This window comes from Candoia aspera, chromosome 7 (genome assembly GCF_035149785.1).
Source record: "Candoia aspera isolate rCanAsp1 chromosome 7, rCanAsp1.hap2, whole genome shotgun sequence".
Taxonomy (NCBI): domain Eukaryota; kingdom Metazoa; phylum Chordata; class Lepidosauria; order Squamata; family Boidae; genus Candoia; species Candoia aspera.
The window spans coordinates 41,957,398-41,977,773 of NC_086159.1; the positions used below are offsets into that span (position 1 = coordinate 41,957,398).

At 40.5% G+C, this 20,376-nt stretch overlaps 1 protein-coding gene across 1 annotated transcript in view; it reads right to left on the minus strand.

Moving 5' to 3' along the window:
• Positions 1 to 20,376, minus strand: part of OTOGL (otogelin like) — a 104,527-nt gene that overhangs the window by 80,674 nt on the left and 3,477 nt on the right. The window contains exons 4-15 of the mRNA XM_063309336.1: positions 19,380 to 19,444; positions 18,935 to 18,979; positions 18,261 to 18,361; positions 16,603 to 16,757; positions 14,256 to 14,377; positions 13,545 to 13,750; positions 12,862 to 12,989; positions 11,470 to 11,576; positions 2,582 to 2,688; positions 1,844 to 1,969; positions 1,313 to 1,421; positions 313 to 359 (exon numbers count right to left, since the gene is read on the minus strand). Coding sequence (XP_063165406.1) covers positions 313 to 359; positions 1,313 to 1,421; positions 1,844 to 1,969; positions 2,582 to 2,688; positions 11,470 to 11,576; positions 12,862 to 12,989; positions 13,545 to 13,750; positions 14,256 to 14,377; positions 16,603 to 16,757; positions 18,261 to 18,361; positions 18,935 to 18,979; positions 19,380 to 19,444 — 1,318 coding nt within the window. The remainder of the gene's footprint in view (positions 1 to 312; positions 360 to 1,312; positions 1,422 to 1,843; positions 1,970 to 2,581; positions 2,689 to 11,469; positions 11,577 to 12,861; positions 12,990 to 13,544; positions 13,751 to 14,255; positions 14,378 to 16,602; positions 16,758 to 18,260; positions 18,362 to 18,934; positions 18,980 to 19,379; positions 19,445 to 20,376) is intronic.

The window sequence follows — 20,376 nt, forward strand, 5'->3', positions numbered from 1 at the left end:
GCTAGAAGTAGGGAAATGTAACAAAACTGAATTTAATTCTGAGTAAATGTGCTATTTATTTATTTATTTATTTATTTATTTATTTATTATGACTATATCTGCCATAATAATATGTAACAACACTCAAGATTATCACCAAAAAAACTAACAGCATATAAATCATAAGCTTGTACTATGGAGGATGGAAGCTTAACATGCATACTTTTAGCTAGAATTCAATATCCCCCTCCCTCTGTTTCTTTCTCTGTCTCTCTCTCTCTCACACACACACACACCGACACACACAGAGTTATCTTTTAAAGAAAATGTTACCTGGGCAATGATGTTCAGTGCAGTTCCAAACACCGCCCATACAAATGCTAAACAAAATAAAAAATAAAAAACCTTAAATATTTGGGTATAAGAATGAGCACTGTAAATTTGTTGATAACTCAAACCTACTATATAACAAACTTACCCCTTTGTTATATAGTACATAAAAGCAACTATAAAAGTAGGAGTCAGTACCCTTTTTGTGTGCTTTCACACACACAACAGAACAAACCAGGCTATATGGGTTCATTTCTGCTCCTAGTTCTTGAGTTGTCACAATTTAGAATGGGACCTACTCTAGATCCTTTAGCAGCATCCTTTAATTCTGAGAAGGCAATTCCATGGGCAATCCTGGAAGCAGTTCCCTCTTTGATCTACACCTGAGACGTGTATGTTCATTAATAACACTAGCCAATTCCACTTCGGCTCCATTATATATTGCCAACATTCATTCACTCAGTTATGTTGCTATGGTATGATAGGAGTCTCTAATTGATGGGTAGGAACTGGAGACATCTGATAATCTTTTGTCTGACTAGTCTACTTGGTTGCCACTTTAATGTGGGTACCAAAGCTATAAGGTATAATGTGCAGGGATGGATCCATAGCAATTAAAAGCAAGGAGTGATACTGTGCAAAACGGGTGAAGGAGTGAAGTTCACCATAAAGGAAGCTGGTGTTGGGACTTCAAAACTTCAGCCCAGTTCAGAGGCCTTAATGCTCACCTGTAACTAGGCAGTAAAGGATCCTATAAGAGTGGTTCATTCTTTTGTGTGCCCAAGATTTCTTCTACCACCAGTTCAAATTATTCCACATCAAAACCAATAAAGTTGTGCCCAATTTTAATAGGACCTTGGTTTTCATACAGCCCCTTCTTTGGTCCTATTCCACAGCAGGAATTGTGGGTGTAAATTTTATATTCTCCATACAAATAAAACACCATAAAATAGAGCAACTATAAGAAAGACACAAATCAGGGAAGTTACAGAAGATTACATACCAATTACTACATTCTTGCTCAATTGTTGAACCTACAGGGAAAGCTGTCCCGTGATAAACACATGGGCAATCTGATGCAGAAATGCAAGTTCCATTGTCCAATATAAGGCCTAGGTTGTAAAAATATAAAGAGATCACAAAATGTAAAATGGCCAATGTTAAATATGTACAAAGATATTCCTCAGTGTGAAGTTAAAATAACTACCTGATTACCCAGTCTATATCTGAGACTTTCAGCAGATATTTCCTCAAACCTTAATGATATGGAATAGTGGCATTACTAATATTACAATAATCTTCTGCTGAGGCAGATGGAAAGAGGAGGTCTGGAAAGCTGCACTAAGGAAATAATGTAATGGTCTATACTTTAGTTCATTTCTTATTTATTAGCAATGATTTAAGGTCAATCACATTTAATAACAACCTCATTCATTATAAAACTATGGAAAATTCTAATAATACAGGGCAAATAGTTCTCTGATAGACAGAAACTTTATTATCAGAATAGTTCAGGTGATAAAAGTTCACTTACCATCTGGGCAATAGCATCCATCTAAGCAATGGAGGTTACTACCTAGACAGTCTTTCTCAAAAGTACAAGTTTGTGGACAACAGCTAATACAATCCCGGTGAATAAAAGTATCTTCACAATTGTCAGCTAAAGTAATAAGTTAGACAAGGATGATTACATTCAGGTACACTTCACTTTAATTAATGAGATAAAGTATATATTATTTTATTTTTTAAATGTTAATTAAACATATTAACAGCAATAATAACCAGCTTCCTAAATTAAAGTTTTGGTTTGCCAAAGCCATTCTTGAAGCCAAATTTAGACTAAAGAACCTATATGTTAACTCTTAGTAAGAGGAATATTAAGATGCAGAAATGTACATTTTTACAATTAAAAATAATGACACACAAAAAGACACCTTGAAATCTAAATCATTCTGAGATCTATTATGAAAAGTGATATATAAATATTTAAAATTTTAAAACATTAAAAAATGCAATTGAGATTATACTGTATATCCTGTTTAACATGACCCTGAATCATTTGCATTCCGAGATGTTCTGGCTATGTGGCCAAATTGTAAAACATGTTAGGGCTGTTGATTAAAGTTGTTCTTGTTCTCTTGCAGAATGGTTGCAGTGCGCTGCCCATTACAGTCCAGTGATCTTTGACATTAGTGTGTCAGATAAGCACTTTTACTTTTGTTTAACATCATGAAGCTAATCGTTGATTGATCCCATATTAAAACACACTTACTACAAGCTGGAAAGTCATCTCTCCAATCTCTGATAGGATAGCCTGCATGTGAACATGAGCGAGTATATTCTGTTACTGCTCGGCAGTAAGTTTCCTCATCATCCTGTCTGAAACAGCAAAATGAAGCTTTCTGGTTAAGTACTGTACTGTAACGATTGCCCTATCCCAAATACTCAGACTCACAAGAGGCTGCTATATGAAATCTGATTTATTAAGGAACTAGAAGCAAATACAGAGAAAGCTGAGAATGAGCAAAAGCGCGCCAAATACAAACTTAAACCCTTGGTACAAACGTATCCCGCCTCCCTCGTAACAGCCCCGCCCGGCACAGGTGCAAGCAATCGTCAGAGTTGCTAGCCTGGGAAAGTAACCTTGAGCGCAGTAGATAACACAAATACATTCCAGAGCAAAGCCAAAACATAAGTACTCCCATCCTCCGGAGAAAGATGAAACACGCAACCTGCTAATGACATGCGAAACGTTACGATGTATCAAAGACATTGAAACGGCGAACATGACATACCGCCCCCCTAAAAATACTCCTAGGGACCCGGCTTAGTGGGATAAGCAGAGTGGAAACGAGCCACTAGGACAGGGGAAGCCACATCTGGTGCAGCGACCCACTCCGGATGAGGGAAATGTTTCCAACGAACTAGGTATTGCAAAGTATTGCGAAGGCGTCTAGAGTCCAAAATTTCTTTAACTTCAAAGTGTTGCTGACCATCAATCATGATGGGGGTTGGAGGTGGAGGTTGGCGATGCCAGCGATCAGAAGGAATAGTCGGTTTGAGCAAACTGCAATGAAAAACAGGGTGTAAGCGTTTAAGGTTATGAGGCAAATCAAGTTTAAAAGTCACCGGGTTAATTTGAGCGGTAATTGGGAAAGGACCCACAAATTTGGGCGCCAGCTTCTTGGAAGGTTGTGAGGACTTTATGAACTTGGTGGAAAGGTAAACCGAGTCCCCGACTTGAAACGGCGGCTGAGGAGCGCGCTTCCGATCAGCATACTGTTTGTAATCCAATTGTGCCTCAGCTAACGCCTTTTGAATCATTGGCCAGGAGTCTGCCAATTGCGACGCCCAATCCCCCGGAGTGGCCGATCCACCCGAAGGCTGCGGTAGATCAGGGATAGGTACAAAGTCTTTACCTTGAGCCACCCGAAATGGGGTTTGGCCGGTGCTTTGATGCACTGCATTGTTGTAAGCCACTTCGGCAAAAGGGAGGAGGTCTACCCAATTGTCCTGCTGGTAATTCACAAAAGCTTGAAGGTATTGCTCTAGAGTAGAATTCAGAGCCTCTGTGGCCCCATCCGTCTGGGGGTGCCAAGCCGTGGACAGGGCTTGTTTCGTTCCCAACAATTTGAGGAACGCCCGCCAAAATTGTGAAGTAAATTGTGTGCCCCTGTCCGAAATTAAGTGGGAAGGACATCCGTGTAGCCTGTACATGTGTACTAGAAACAGGCGGGCCAATTGACGTGCCGACGGAATGGACACGCAAGGGATGAAGTGGGCTTGTTTTGAGAAATAGTCTTTGACCACCCAAATGACAGTTTTGCGTTGACTAGGTGGTAATTCAACAATAAAGTCCATGGAGATTTCATCCCAAGGGCACGAAGGGGCAGCCACCGGCTGCGGCAGTCCTTGGGGCTTCCCCACCTTGCGCTTAGACATCGCACAAACAGTGCAGGAGGCAATATAGTCTTTGACATCCTTACGCAATGTGGGCCACCAGAACTGCCTCCTAACAAGGTGCAAGGTTTTTACAAAACCGAAGTGACCTGCTAGTTTGTCATCGTGTGAACGGAGTAATACCTCTTTTCTGAGGCTTTCAGGGACGTAGAGGCGATCGGATTTCCAAGCGAAGCCTCGGTCAAAAGTAACATTGTTTTTATTTGCCAGCAACCAAGTATCTGTTTTCAGTTCTTTTAGAAACTTTTGTTGCAACTGGGAAGGAATTGACAAAGCGCTCGGCTGGGCGGCGTCCGCAGCGGGTGGCTGCTGCGCGCGCGTTTGGCTACGTGTCACAGCCTGCATACCCAATTGGGGCGCTGTCCACAGGGTGCTAACCACATCTGGCGCTGCCCCCGAGTCCTGAGGTTGCCTTGACAACGCATCAGCCAGGAAATTCTTTTTCCCCGGAATAAACTTCAAATGAAAATTGAACCGATTAAAAAATTGAGCCCAATGAACTTGTTTCGGGCTCAGTTTTCGAGGGGTGCTAAGAGCCTCCAAATTTTTATGATCAGTCCACACCTCAAAGGGGTGATTCGCCCCTTCTAACAGATGCCGCCAAGTTTCCAACGCGGCTTTTACTGCGAATGCCTCCTTTTCCCATACATGCCAACGTCGCTCAGTCTCAGAGAACTTGCGGGACAAGTAGGCACATGGCTTGAGGCACCCTTTCCCGTCGTGTTGCATCAACAACGCCCCAATGGAAAAATCGGAGGCATCCGCTTGCACCACAAACAGTTTGGAGGGATCAGGATGTTGCAAAATGGGCTCTTTGATAAAAGCTGCTTTCAGCCGCTCGAACGCCGTTTGACAAGCAGGCGTCCAGTGCAACAACGCTCCTGGATTCTTTACTCTCCGAGTATCTCCCACACCCTTGGTTCGGAGCAGTTCTGTCAATGGCAAGGCAATTTCAGCAAATCCCCTTATGAACAATCTGTAGTAATTGCTGAACCCCAGGAAACTTTGAAGTTGCCTGTGGGTGCGGGGGCTTTCCCAGTCCATGATAGCCTGCACCTTGGCAGGGTCCATTTCTATGCCCTTATCTGAAATTCTATACCCCAAATAGTCAATTTGCGTCTGGTGAAATGCACATTTAGACAGTTTGGCATACAATTCTGCTGATCTGAGTTTACTCAGCACTTTTTTGACCAGAGACACATGCTCTTCCATGGTTTCAGTATAAATCAATACATCATCCAAATACACCAATACCCCTTTAAACAGATGTTCATGCAGTACTTCATTGATCAATTGCATAAATACCCCAGGGGCCCCAGCCAAACCAAAAGGTAACACCTTATACTGGAAAGCTCCCAACGGGCAATTGAAGGCGGTTTTCCACTCATCGCCCTCCTTGATGCGTACACGATAGTAGGCTTCTCTTAAATCAAGTTTAGAGAAGATCTTTCCCTTGGCCAGATGTGACAACATGTCCTTGATCAATGGCAAGGGATATTTATTGGAAATTGAGACGGCGTTTAATCCGCGGAAATCGGTACAAAGTCTCAATGTCCCATCCTTTTTTGGGCGAAAGAGAACCGGCGCCCCCACCGGTGAATTCGCCGGCTCGATGAATCCGCGCGCCAAATTTTTGTCCACAAAGTCTCGTAACAGAGTCAGTTCCTTTTGGGTCATGGAATAAATCTTTGGCTTGGGCAATTGGGTGTTGGGCAGCAGTTCAATGGCACAGTCCGTTTTTCGATGGGGGGGGGGTAATTGGTCGGCTTCCTTTTCGCCAAACACATCAGCAAATGTCCTGTACTCTGCCGGCAAGCCTTCCAGAGGAGGAGCCGGGACCTGCGGAGTCGCAGCTGCCGCAATCCCCACCATCTCCTCTGGGACACCCTTCCCCTCAGTCGCTTGGTAGAACCCATCCCGAAACGTGATAGTCCGATAAACCCAGTTTATTTGGGGATTTTGCTGAACCAACCAAGGCACCCCCAACACCACCAAGGGAGCCCCTACTGGAGCCACGACAAAAGACAAACCTTCCTGATGGCTGCCCAGCTGCAAGGATACCCTCCCGGTGAAATGGGTGACCGGTTTGCCCCCTGCCATGGACCCATCCAGCTGTGTAAAGGCGATAGGTCGCTGTAAAGGGAAAGTGGGTAGCTCCAGAGCCACTACCACATCAGGGTGCATTAGACACCGGGAACACCCCGAATCAATCATGGCCCATACTTCTACAGTCTTGGATTGGGAGCCCAACTTCAACTTCACCGTGAGAATGCGGTAACTGCCACTCACCGATGAAGGCTCGCGCCCTTCTTCCACCACCTGCCCTGCGGCGCCCGTTAAAGCAGGTGGCTGGCGTTTCCCGCCGGCTGCAGGATTTCGGGCTCACCCTCCTCCTCATAGAACATCACATCGTCTCCCACGGTTTCAGCCACCGCAGCTTTCTGCTTCCTCGGCAGGGCAGGGGACTTCGTCGGCGGCTTGCCGAGCCGTTCCTCTCCCTTTGCCTTCGGGCACGCCGCCACTCGATGCCCTTCTTTACCACATCTCAGACACAGGCCTTTTGCATACCGCTTCTCTCGCTCCTCATCCCAGGGTCGTTGTCCAGGTTTCCCCCCGGTGCTTGCTGGGTGGCTGGGCTTCACCTCCCGCCCCAACTTGGCGGTCTTTCGATGGGCGAAGATCTCATGGGCATGTTCAGCCCTCCCCGCCAGCAGGATCCATTCATACAGCGTATATGGGTCGTCCCTCCCCAAGGACCAGCGCAGCACCTCGGTATTCAGGCCATCCTTGAATAGCTCGATAATGGTGGCTTGGGACCAGTCATCCACCTTCCCAGCCAGCGCTTTAAACTCTAAAGCATAATCCGCCACGGATCTGAACCCCTGCTTAAGTTCCTTCAGGGCTCGCTTCGCCCTCTCTTTCGCCAAAGGATCCTCGAAGTGTTGTTTCAATGCCCAGAGGAACTCATCGAATTTTTCCAGTTCAGGCGCTTCCGACTGGCACATCTGGACATACCAGTCTGCCGCCTTCCCCTTCAGTTTGGTGGCAATGGTGATGATCTTTGCCTTTTCCGACTGGAAAAGCGACCCCCATTCCTCCATGTAGGCTTTAGCATTCGTCAGGAAAAATGAGAGTTTGGTCGGGTCCCCATCAAACTTGACCGGGAAGTCTCTCATCCCGCCCCCCGCCGGGCTGCGCCCCGCCGCCGGTGCTGCAGGGGTTTGTACTTCCCTGCCTCGTGGCGGCGCGGGGCCCCGGGGCGGTCGCCCTGGCGATGCCGCGATCTCCATCTGGACCGACTGGTCCCCTTCGCGCCTCCGCACCGCCCGTCGATGCTCCGGGGACTGCACATGGGACGAAGGGGTTGAATACCGCTGGCTTGATTCTTCCCGGACCTCCCGCAACGAGGTCACATCTAAGCTCAGCTGTTTCAGTATCGCTTCTAACGAGTCCATTTTTGACTCCAGCACTCGGATCCGATCCGGGGTGGGAGAGCCCTCCGTGGGCTGCACCTGCACCACGTTGGGGGATAATGGGTATCTCTGCCTCCAGGAGGGGCCACCCGCCACCGTGGCATCCCCTTGGGTCTCATCCCAGGTGACCATTTCGCCCGGAGAATTTACGGTAGTCTCCGGGGCGGTTTTCAGACCCTCGGCTTCATCCTCCGACTCGGAGCTCGCCTCTTCTAGGATGGCTGACAGCTCCCCCCCCCTGGGACGGTCGGTCGGGCCGCCTCACGGTCGAGTCCGGTTCCCCTTCTTCCATCATCACGATGTTAGGTTCGGTCATCGCTGGCACTCTCCCTCACAGGGGTAGACAACTTGTCTTTTCCTGGACAGGGGCCAGCGGAGTTAGGATCTTAGATTCTCAGCTTTATGTAACGATTGCCCTATCCCAAATACTCAGACTCACAAGAGGCTGCTATATGAAATCTGATTTATTAAGGAACTAGAAGCAAATACAGAGAAAGCTGAGAATGAGCAAAAGCGCGCCAAATACAAACTTAAACCCTTGGTACAAACGTATCCCGCCTCCCTCGTAACAGCCCCGCCTGGCACAGGTGCAAGCAATCGTCAGAGTTGCTAGCCTGGGAAAGTAACCTTGAGCGCAGTAGATAACACAAATACATTCCAGAGCAAAGCCAAAACATAAGTACTCCCATCCTCCGGAGAAAGATGAAACACGCAACCTGCTAATGACATGCGAAACGTTACGATGTATCAAAGACATTGAAACGGCGAACATGACATGTACATGCTTATGTATTTATTATTCACTTTTCACTATAAGAATAATAGGTGTGTTAAATAAGTTAAGGCAAGATTCCAGTAGAGACTTACAGCATCTTCCTGCCATCACTGAGTTGAGATAGCACTAAAGGAGAACAAGCTTTACAGCATCTCAGTGATGGCTGCTGATGCTCTAGAGATACTATAAGGGAAGTGACCTAAACCTGTACAATTACAGCATCTGAAAATTGAGACAGCACACCTTAAGTTTAAGTTATCTTGGCAAACCTAGACTAATTTCTAACTTCAAAAGAAAGATCAAGTACTGACTCTTGAACTGTGTACCTCGAAAAGCAAATTCCATAATGAAGTTTTATTTGAAGACAAACTAAATTCCTGTCTGGTATTCCAGAGCAATAATCTATGATCCTGAAACTACAGTAAAAATAAATAAAGATTCTTTAGGAATAGAAATTATTTGAAAAGGCAATACATTAAAAAAAACTAACCTTAAAACCAATTTGTTTTTTGGTAACAGATCTGGTTGCAATGAAAGCTTCAAGAAAAAAAAAACTCGCACATTTTTGCTATAAGTATAGTTTCCCCAAGTATGGATATAGCTTCACTGGCTCATAGTCACAAAAGACAAATATAGCACTGATATTAATTTCAGATATTTTCTAGCCCTCCTACATGAGGAGGTTGTAAGCAAAAAATATGGAACAATGGCAAAGTGGTGGCCTCTTATTTGTGACCCAAGGGTTTATCGTCCAACCTATCATATTTTACTGCATTAACTGCCCTACTATTTTCTTTCTTTTTTCTTTGCAGCTGAATGACAGGGAAGAGGAAGAGAAGTAAAAAAGAAAAAAGCTATGGAAGGAAATGTTTAAATTTGTATACTCACAACTGTCTAGTCACAGAAAAAGATAAGCAGAATCAAACAAAAAGTATAGCGTGTTCAAGAATAGAACACACTATTGATGAGTTTCTTTAGGGGTCAATTCTTGGACAACAAAAATTGGTAACTTAAAGGACTAGATGTATAATATAGTTTCTGTATATTAGCTTGGGTCTTATTTTTTTAAATATTCTCCTTCTAACTGAAGTTCCCTGCACTGCGTTCTATTATTTTGTTCCAGATAGTGTCATAGTCCTATAGAACAGATTTTCAATGGATATAGGGATTTGCTTAAGTGGGAAAGTCACAAATAGAATGCTGTTCTTTTTTGGAAAAGTGTTTAAGTTAAAAGCCAATGATGGCAATGTTTTTATCTTTCATCATCAGAATTACTAGCTTCTAAGAATTTTACATGTAGTATGATATTGCACAATATGCAATTTAGCAATCTCTTATTGTAAAAGTATGATTATGCTATTCTGTCATGAACAACTTTCTTACAACATATATCCAATTAAATGTGTATCAAGAAAAATAATGATTTATCAATATAATTCATGGTTATATGCTACTTCCTTTATTAAACCAATCAGCAATATTTTTTCAATAAATAATCAAAATTAATTAATGATTAATGATCAATTAACCAATATTAATGAAACTGAAGAAATAACAATATTGTTATCATCTGTATTCATTACAATTTTTTTCAGAAAAATGGGTATTGATTCTGTTTTGGTGAGTGCCAGCACAGAAAATAAACTTGCTAATTAAAATCCACCTAGAGAATACTTCCTAGTGTAGTCCTCCTGAAAATTGGCCCTTGGAACTATCTTAACCAAGAAAAGAGACTGTTACCTTTCAATCCCCATTTTTCCAAGATCTGGTTTACAAAACCACTCATTGTTTTTTCATTGCATTGTTAGGGGAAGCCTAGGTTCAAGCCCATCTTCAACCATGGAATGTATAATTCTGTCATGAGTGCCGTTGAGCTGAAGTCATCAGCGCAATGGCACACATGACAATAGCAAGGAAACAGGAGAAGGGGCTCAAGATAAGTAGCCATCAACTCACAACGACTAATGGCCAACAAACAATAACTAAACGGATCACGGAGCACACCCAAGCCATCAGCGCCAATACAACGGAGATCGCCCAGCTGACAGCAATCACCGGATGAATAGAAAACCCGATGATGGGCGATCCCGGAACGCCAGCGGGGCCTCACAACCCCTCACCCACCGGCAGGGCAACGTATTGGACAAAGGGGGGTGACGTGACCGCGAGTGAGGGGGCGCTGACCGGCGCGGGGTATTTAAACCCCGCACCGGCGCGCTCCTGTCACTCTCAGCTTTTTTCTTCCGACGCTGTAACTGCGCTGTGAATAAACCAGAGCCTGATCCATCGAACCAGTGTCTGAGCATTATTCAGAGGCAGGCAGCGCATGACAAATTCTGAACCAGCAATCATTTTCTCTCAGTCATATCTAGCCCACAGGTTACAGAGACACAGACATCAATTCTGAACCATGAGGACACCAAAGATTAAATGTGCATTGTGACATGACAATGAAAGCTCTTCCCTTTTGTACTTCTATCATGAGTTGCACAAAAACCTATAAAGGGAGGACTTCGCATCACAATTACCACAACACACATTTTATCACCTACTTCCCCCACAGATGCCTATTTGTTGTTTGGAGAAAAGTTGGAGGAAGGAAGACTGTGATACCCCGTGAGAAAGAGGGAGGGAGGGAAGGAAGGACCTCACCAATGCACACCACCTTTTCCAGCAAAACATTTTCAGAGCAGATCCAACTTCAAGAAAAGTTAGCAAATCTATGTTGCTTTGGTACTAAGCTAGGGATAATTTGGAAGCTATTGTTCAATTCATTACCAGGCTATTCTGATGCAAGTCAAGAGGCTATTTGCTTTACTCTTACTGGAATTAAGAGACATTGCAACAGAAGTATTCTACTGTGTTAAGAATAGAGAAGATTATCTACAAGGCAAAGTAACAATGATGACTAATAAGCCTGTGAAACAAAACAAAAAAGTACACTCAGCTTACCTACATAGGTCATTCATGCAGCTGGAAATGTAGGGATAAGGATCTATGCTTTGATGACAACTTAGAAAAGGAAATTGCAAGAGTATTTGGCACTTGAAGTAGATGCTCTGTATATAGAATAAAAATGGCATTGAGATGCATGCATGCATACATACATTCATATAAAATTAAACATACAAAAAATTCCTCCACTCCAAGAACATTTTATTCATAAACCTAACCTAATAACTCTTTTGAAAGCCAGTACACTCTTCATTATATCAATTCTTTGTGTTTATTGTAGAGGTAATCCTCACTTACCAACTGCCTCATTTAGTGACCACTCAAAGTTGCAATGGTGTAAAAAAAAATCAGCTTTGCAACCAGTCCTCACATTTATGACTGTCGCAACATCCCGCAGTCACATAATTGTCATTTGCGTGCTTCCCAACCAGCTTGCAACAAGCAGAGTTAATAGAGAATGCAGAAGTAAAATCACAAGCCACAGTCATGTGACATTTTGCTTAATGACTGAATGGGAAGAGATACCATAAGTCCATCATGGTCACATGATTTTCCACTTAGTGACCACAGCACTTAGCAATGGAGTTGCTGGTCCCAGTTGTGCTTGCTAAGTGAGGACTACCTGTATTTCAAATGCTAATTTTCCTAACAATCTAACTTCCCAAAATGTAGGAGATAACACAGCAGAGAATATTTCCATGAGGAACTCTAAATTTCTGAAGTAAATATGGCACAGCAAACATGGAAATTAAATTGTAGTTTCATTTGGGAGTGAAACAGCTTCAATTCTGTAAAAAGCATACATTAGCAGATCAATATGCAAAAGCTATTACATTTCTAAATTCATTTCATTCCTTCAATATTTTAAGTAGCAACTTGAATAAAAATTGTGTCATGAGACAAGAAAACAAAAATATATACATGCTTATCAGTACTCTAACAGCAGCATCTTTACCTTGTACCTATTTATGTTTCACTGCATTTTATTAAAATATTATGGTGCAGAAATGTGAGAAAAAGATAATTTGTGGGGGAAAATGACATATTTTTCATTGCTTGGGTCTTGAAAACTATGAATACAAGAACGGTCACAAAGCAGACATCTCCTTGGTTCTTCTTATAACCAGAACTATCCTGTATACATTGCTGAAACGTTTTAGTAGAGAGTCAGGAAACTAATAATGCAGGATGTTCTGTGAGATACTTCTGACTCTAGTGTCTCATTCCTCATCTCAGATCAAAGACAGTCCCTCCAACCTTTCAAGTAAGTTTTTCAAGGGGAGATGAAGGAAAATCTGCTTCCTAAAACTTTCTTCTACTTGTGGCTCTTGGGATCAAGGCCCATAAGAATAAATACTTCATATGAAAATTGCAACCTAAACTGCTTACCTCATAAGATTCTGTATCAATGTTGCAAGGACTAGGAAAACCAGATGCAATAGCTACACAAGTTTCATCATCTGGGATTTGTACAGTCCAGCTGTTAGCAAATTTAGCTATATCTTCTTTATAGTCACCTGTTTAAGAACATAAATTTATATATATAGCCCAGCATACAGATATTCAAAGTACAGTTATTCAAATGATGGATCCCTAGATTTTAAGTCATGGATATTATGTGTAATTCCCTTAAATTAAATACATAGTGCATCTCCCTTCATATCTGTTTTAACCTTGGCATGGAGTTATAGTAACAATAGCTGATACTAATACAACTTGTTAATGTTGGACAAGGCCAGCTAGCAAATGTCCAGTCTGAATTTCACAACACACACAAATTCACTTGAGTAGTCTTAGTTCATGCCATTTCAAAATCATTCCTTATTTGCAATAGACAGATAACACCACTGATTAACTAAAGTCATAAGGATCATAATGATGTCATGAAACTTACTTGAATATAACTGCTAAGTAATCATATAATTTTCACCACTCAAATTGCAAAAAGTATGCAATTACCAATCACAATAGATTCAATAGCCTAGTAATATTCTCTGATGACAGTTACAAATAAGTAGAATACAAGAAAATGGGCTTATCATCACATATTTTAGCATGGGTTATTTGCTTACTATTTTGTATTATGAGATCATCCGATGTATTATTATTATAATTTCCACAAAGACCACATGTTTTTCCCTTGTATTCTTCTGTCAATTTAATGTAAATCCCAGAGTTTCCATCCCAAGCTAGGGAAAAGCCAAATGTAGTTTTCACCAAAATGTAATCTGCTAATCTTTCAATGAAAATAGTTCCAATTGTTTGGGGCAAAGACAACCTGAAAAAATAAAATGAATTTTAACTCAAATATGTCAGCTAGCTATAATCACGCTATCTTTTTATCCATAGAAGTGTTGTTTCTTTAGAAAAAAATCAATCATAGTAATATAATAAACATAGAAATCACTTTTATATACATAAAATGCAAATTATAACAAATACACTTAATTTTTTTATTTGAACCACTTCTTTTCTTTTTTATTTTCCCATAATACAAATATTAACATTTGTAATGTGACAATGTTATTTCAATGATATTAAAATAGTATATATGAGATTCCCTTCCTTAGTTGGTTGGCTGAAGTCTCCCAGAAACTTGATAGTGTCACTGCAAGGGAAAGTCAGAGATTCCAGAAAAATAAGTTCAAAATGTAGCTCCAGATCAACCAGTACTGAATATTTTCATCATCAAAATTTCATCATAAGGCAAATAATTTAATAATTTTGCTATTAATACTTTAGTTGTTTTAAGAAATGTAAGAAAATATTTCAACTGTTTTTACCTGATTCTACCCTTTCTAACTTCATGTCCCGATATGAATATTTCATCCTGATTTGAAAAGAACAAGCTTATTGACCGCAAACAAGAGTACACTGAACCAGCACAGTGAGGACTATTATTAACCTTAAAGGGAGAAGAAATAGATACATAAAACATAAGGACATATTTTAAAAAAATATCCACATACTATTCAACTTATTTTTCAAAAGAAGTGAACTGGAAACATTTGGAGCAATTTTTGAACAGCATATTTAGTGTACATGTCTCTAAATATGAAACCTGTATGTATCATGTAACATACTATAAATTACGATGTGGGTACATTTTCCACTATCAAATCATACGCAGCCTTCAAAACTGAGGTTCCACAAAAGTAGGTTTAGAAGTGTGACACCTATGTTGAGGTTACTCTACTGGTTGCCAACAGACTTACAGACCCAACTCAAGATGCTGATTTTAACCTTTAAAACCCTGCATGGCTTAACACTCATGTATTTGAAGGTTCATCTCTGCTAACCAGAATATCCTTGCCCTATGTGTTCATCCTGAAAGGCCTAATAGGAATACCCACTCCATCTGAGGTTAAAGTAGTAAGAGCTTGGAGACTCGCCTTCTCAGTGGCAGCTCCCTGAGCCTGAAGATAAGGGGAGCCCCCAGCTTGCTTTCCTTCTGCAAAGCAGTGAAGACAATTAATTACAAAGAGCTTTGTGGTTAAGTGTGTGTGTGCGTATGTGTGTGTACACATATGTATATACATACACAAATACACATTTGTGTATTTGTAATGTATTTATATTTTTGTGGAGATATGGAGGTACTGAAATATTGAGATAGATACATAGGTAGATAGGTAGATAGATAAATAGATAGATCTATGACTAAGCAGAATATAGTTAAATTTGCTGCCAACCTAAAACCATTATTCAATAATACTTTTACATGCAGAGTTAATGCAACCTTAAAAATTGTTATCATAGGAAATATGGATTTTGGATGGGCCATACTGTTATCTTTGCTAATCCAGTATGATAAACCATTACACCAGCAATTACACCAGCAATGCAGGGAATATTGAAATAGTATCACTAGCATTAATCTGAAGGTCTGAAGTATCACTGTGCTTTCTTATTTCAGAACTTCAAAATTCCTTGGTCAACATTTTTTGGTCATCATTTGATACAGTGCTGATTCTGATCTCATTTTTTATGAACCTTCACATAAGATATTCTATGGCAATATAGAATATATTAATGCTTCAGAAAAATAATAATGCTGAATTCACACAGATGAAAAAAATGTTGGCAGAGTGCTAGAAAGCATTTGGCCCAGGAGAGATCAGAAAAGTCACACACCAGGCATTTCTATAAAAATAATTTTATTTACAGAAAACAAACATATTTAAAGGCTGTTTGCTGAGAGGAGAGATTTCTCTCAGCTGCATATTCTCTGCAAGCCTACACAGAAGGGAAACTGAAACTAAAACAAGTTCAGGCAAGTTCCTCCCTTAGGCAATGCAACCATTAACACGTGAAAAAGGGGACAATTAAATTCAACCTCTTCACCCAGACAAAATGATTAGTTACCATAGTAACCTTAATCTGTAGTAGAAAACATATTAACAAAAAATGCTGAGTGAGATAGTTCAGCCTAGAGTAGTACAGTCAACTAATTGGCACTGGAGAATAGTAAGGAAAACTACAGAGAGCCATTTTATGCATCTGCAATCTCCCTCTGTTACAGCAATATCTGAATAGATTTTCTCTCCCATAAGTAAGGAAATATTCCATTACCTTTTCCCTGTAGAGAGTTTTGTGTGATTGAAAAGCTCATAGATATTACACCTACCTTTCTAATCTGATGCCTATTAGATAGATTCAAGCTACCAAATCCCCAATGTGTTCCCAATTAGGTCTAACAGTAATAAAATCCTGTCACAGCCATTTGAAGTAGTTACAAAGATGGAACATCTACAAGAATTTAGTCCAATTTCTAGGGATAGTGGAAGTGAACGAAATATTTCTATAGTATTATTGGAAACAATATTGGCTAATGTAGTTAAGGCATACTTATCACTTCCTCTTTTTCCTACCCTTTTAGATTGGTTGCCTGGAATCCTTTCTGATTTTAGAACCAAATAATTAATTGTTAATCTGTCAGTCAATGGAACCATGAACTCACAAGCTCAACGCACAATAGTAAGAGAACATAGTAACTGAAATAGTTCTGTCACTTTCCATGCCATGAATCTAAACCAGCTTAGTTACAAACTACAGAGGAATCAGTTACATAACTGGCAGAAAAGAGTACACTGCTTTAAGTTCCCTCTTGACACAAATTTCCAATCTTACCCACACAGTGTACTGAGGCTCTGGATCACTGCAATCTTTCACAAAAATGTATGAACAGTTTCCTGGGAAGTAGTAGTAGATGCCATCAAATGTTTCAAAGTGATATTGCCCCCATGATTTGCAAATCCCACCTCTGTCTTTGCCAGTATTTGGAACTAAAGAGAACAAAAATAATTGTTTGCAAGCCATGCCAACAGAAACAAAAATTTCAGATGAGTGTTGCCCATTCCAAAGATATTCATCATATTATGTTGTAAAAAAAACTCCTGAAACATCCCAGTATAAACAGATGTTTAAAAAGAACCTATGGATGGAAATCTAAATAAATCACAACGAAGTAAGGAAACTTGATAATATATGATCTGAAGGCAAACTAAAGTATAACTAGATAATATTATAACTAGGTTAACTTCCTGAATATTTCCTGCGGTAGCTGCCTCTTTCAAAGGAGCCAGCAACTTTTCATCTTGCTTCTTCAGGATGTTGCAGGTCATGGAAACTCTGATGCAGAGAAAAATAGCAAAGATTATATATGCGACCCGGGCTTTGTTCAGTATCAACATGGAATTGCATTCTAAGCAGAGACTTTTGCAGGATTGTTAATGTGATGTAGGCAGCACTGTACCCGGGCATCACAAACTCCTCTGTCTTCTATGTGAGTATGAGATCACAATGTAAATAAAAAAGGGACCAGGCTTGTATCACAACAGACAATGCTGCCTTTGTCAATTGCCACCCCACCATGGATGCCTCTGTTAGTGATGAATGAATGGATGAATGATAAAGCTATAATGTAGCAAATACAATGCTATACTTCTATATATACCTAATTTCAGAGTCTAAGCATGAAAGAGTGGAAATCAAGCACAGCTATTTTGAATATGATTTCTTAGTGCAGGCTAACTGAATACTGTAGAACTTTTTCCAGGATGAAGATAACTTTCAACTTCTGAATTGTGTGCTGGGCAGGCATCTCCAAAAGTTATTGGGCCCATAACTAAAACTTAAAGATTCCATATCATTTTCATTAATACTCTCCTGTGACATATTAAACAATTTCCTGCTTCTATTAAAATACAAATTAGTAATTGTTCTAATGGTAAGTCTTTGGGGGCTGAACTCAAGACTTTTGTGCTGCTCATGGCCCCCGTGATTCATACTGTGCATCTGTTCAGTTACAGAATAACGATGGGGCAGAGATAATGTTGGAGAAGGAATGCAAGAGCCATTAACTCATGAAAGAGTCTGTATAATGAAATCTCAGTTCTGGGAAAGCAGTAAGCATAAGAGAGACTTAAAATAACCCCACTTTGATTCTGTATGGTATTAGAGAGGACAGAAGGAAACTCTGGCAGACTTTCAAGGTTCTGTAATAATTATGTCCTACAACAATAAAATAGAGTTCTACTGGTCCTTGGGAGTCTGATTCCTGACTTGGCCTACCATGAAGGCTGACATCAATTTAGCCAACCCCAAATACCTGAAGACTAACCAGTTTAAAAGAATCTCTAGGATCAACAAGAACCACAATTACAAGTTACATTTAGGCTTAGCAATATTTACATCAATGCAAGATGTTGAATTATTAAAATATGAGATCTAATCCTTTTGCAATATACCTCCAGTAAAAGTGCATCACACTTTCTCCTGGAACTTACTGATTTGGCAGTGTTCTCCCTGTGCCTGAAATGTCTCGCAGTCACAAACTCCTGTCTTTGTGCAAACTGCTCCATTAAGACAATCTTGAGGGCAAGAACCTGCATAGAAAAACAGGCAGGTGTCAATAAGGGCTCAAATTAGAGGAACCTCATAAACAGGCCCTGGTGCCCCCCACACCTGTTTCAGTTCTGGACATCCAAGGAATGACAGGCTGAAAAAGATTGCCCAAAATAAATATACATTATCCTACAGCTAGCTTTCTGCTTTAAGCTTATTCTCTTCCACAAACGCTTCTCAAGTTTCTCCTCACTGTTTAAAAGTGAGAAACTGGATCCCCTGCGACTTTTATTTCTGCATAAATCCACAGGAAATAAATTAAATTAATTCTTCCTCACAAATAAGGTGAAACACATTTCTAGTTCCTTTTTTCAACATCTGGAAAAGTTCTCTCAGAAATGAAATCTCTGAAAGCATTTTTCATCCAAAGGTAAAAAGATCATCCCACACACTAAAGCCAATCATGTAGTTGCGCATAAATTTGTGAGTGAAATGGCTTACCCAGCAATCCAGAACAATCAGCAAAGATGTAATAAAGAAAATTGGCTCTATCATCAGACAGACTGAGATGGTGGAAACAGAAAATAACAGAGCTGGTTGAAGAGTCTGTGAAGAGTTCAGTTTTAATTCCCCCCAATTTATGGATTGATGAATATGGGTGCTTTTTATTATACTGTCTGTTTACTTACTGCCTTGAAACACAGTTCAGTGACTGGGTTTTTATTTCTTAACCCATAAACAAATAAATACTCACTGAGAAATAGACCTGGGGGCCCAGGTATAGAGTTACTCTTTCTTTCTTTTTGTCACTGTTGAAGAAAAAATCTATGCCAGATGATTTACTGTATGTATGTGGAATGGAAGGAAGCTACGTTATTCTTTACGTTAGTAGGAGGAAACTGGATTTGACCTGCCACATCAAAAAACCACCTATTTTTGCAGCCCTCTTTGGACTATTACAATAGAGGACTTGTCAAATATTCACAGTAACAGCTGTTGAAAAAAACATGGAAATTATACAAATGTCTTTAATTATAGGTAGCTGGGTTATAATATGTTACTGACCTCCTGATGAATTCTGAGTCTGAGAAAAGGCATCATGAACATATGATGAAATAGCAGTTGTCTATGAGAGGAAGAGGGGAAAAAACAAGGAAAACATTCATGAGTATTCAAATCAAAAACAAACCAGCAAATCAGATAAAAATGTAGTCTAAGTGTATAGTGGGACTTCTGAAATTTGCAGTGTCAGTGAAATATCAGTGGGGTTTCTTGCATTTTAACTTAGTTCACAAATCTTTCTCAGCCACAACTACTGCTTATTGGAATAAACCAGTTTGTACAAAATGCTATGCCCAAAACAAGTAAACCATGTTATAATTTATTGCAGTATATGAACCCAGTCAGCATCTCCACTTAGATGAGTAAGGATTCTGTTGCAACACAATCTGCCTTGCCAGCAAAATAAAGCCCTCATTGCAGGCAGCAGGTCCTGGGGAAGAGCAGCAAGATGTGAGTAGACAGAGATATGGGTGTTTCATAGCCTGTCCTGCATGTTCTAAGCTTGCTTGCTAACCTATGCTTGGGTGGAAGATACAGTCCCATCACCAGGTTGAAGTAGTATTCAAGTATCAACCACCAGGGTTGAAGGAACATTACACATTTTGGCTGAATGTGGAATAAGGACACCATATGATATGGGCTGGCCCTGCCATCAAGGCTGGCCCAGAAGTTTTTCTTGTCCCACTCATCTAAAAGATAAAGCAGCTGAAGATTAAACTACTTACACATTTAAGCCACCCTGAAATTTATATCAGAAGGTTGCTCTGTCTTCACCTATCTCAAATTAAATGAGGCACTGAAATAGTGAGAAGCTTTTATACAGAAGTATAACATCTGTTCCTGGGAATCTATTGTGGAACTAGATAGAACTGTCACAATAACAGCAGCATCTGAAAGAGAGCTCATCTACTGTTTCCCAATTGTGTATTTTGCCAACCACTAACAAAATTCCAGGTCTTTTTTGTCTGCTCTCACAAAAGAGATAAGATGAAAGAC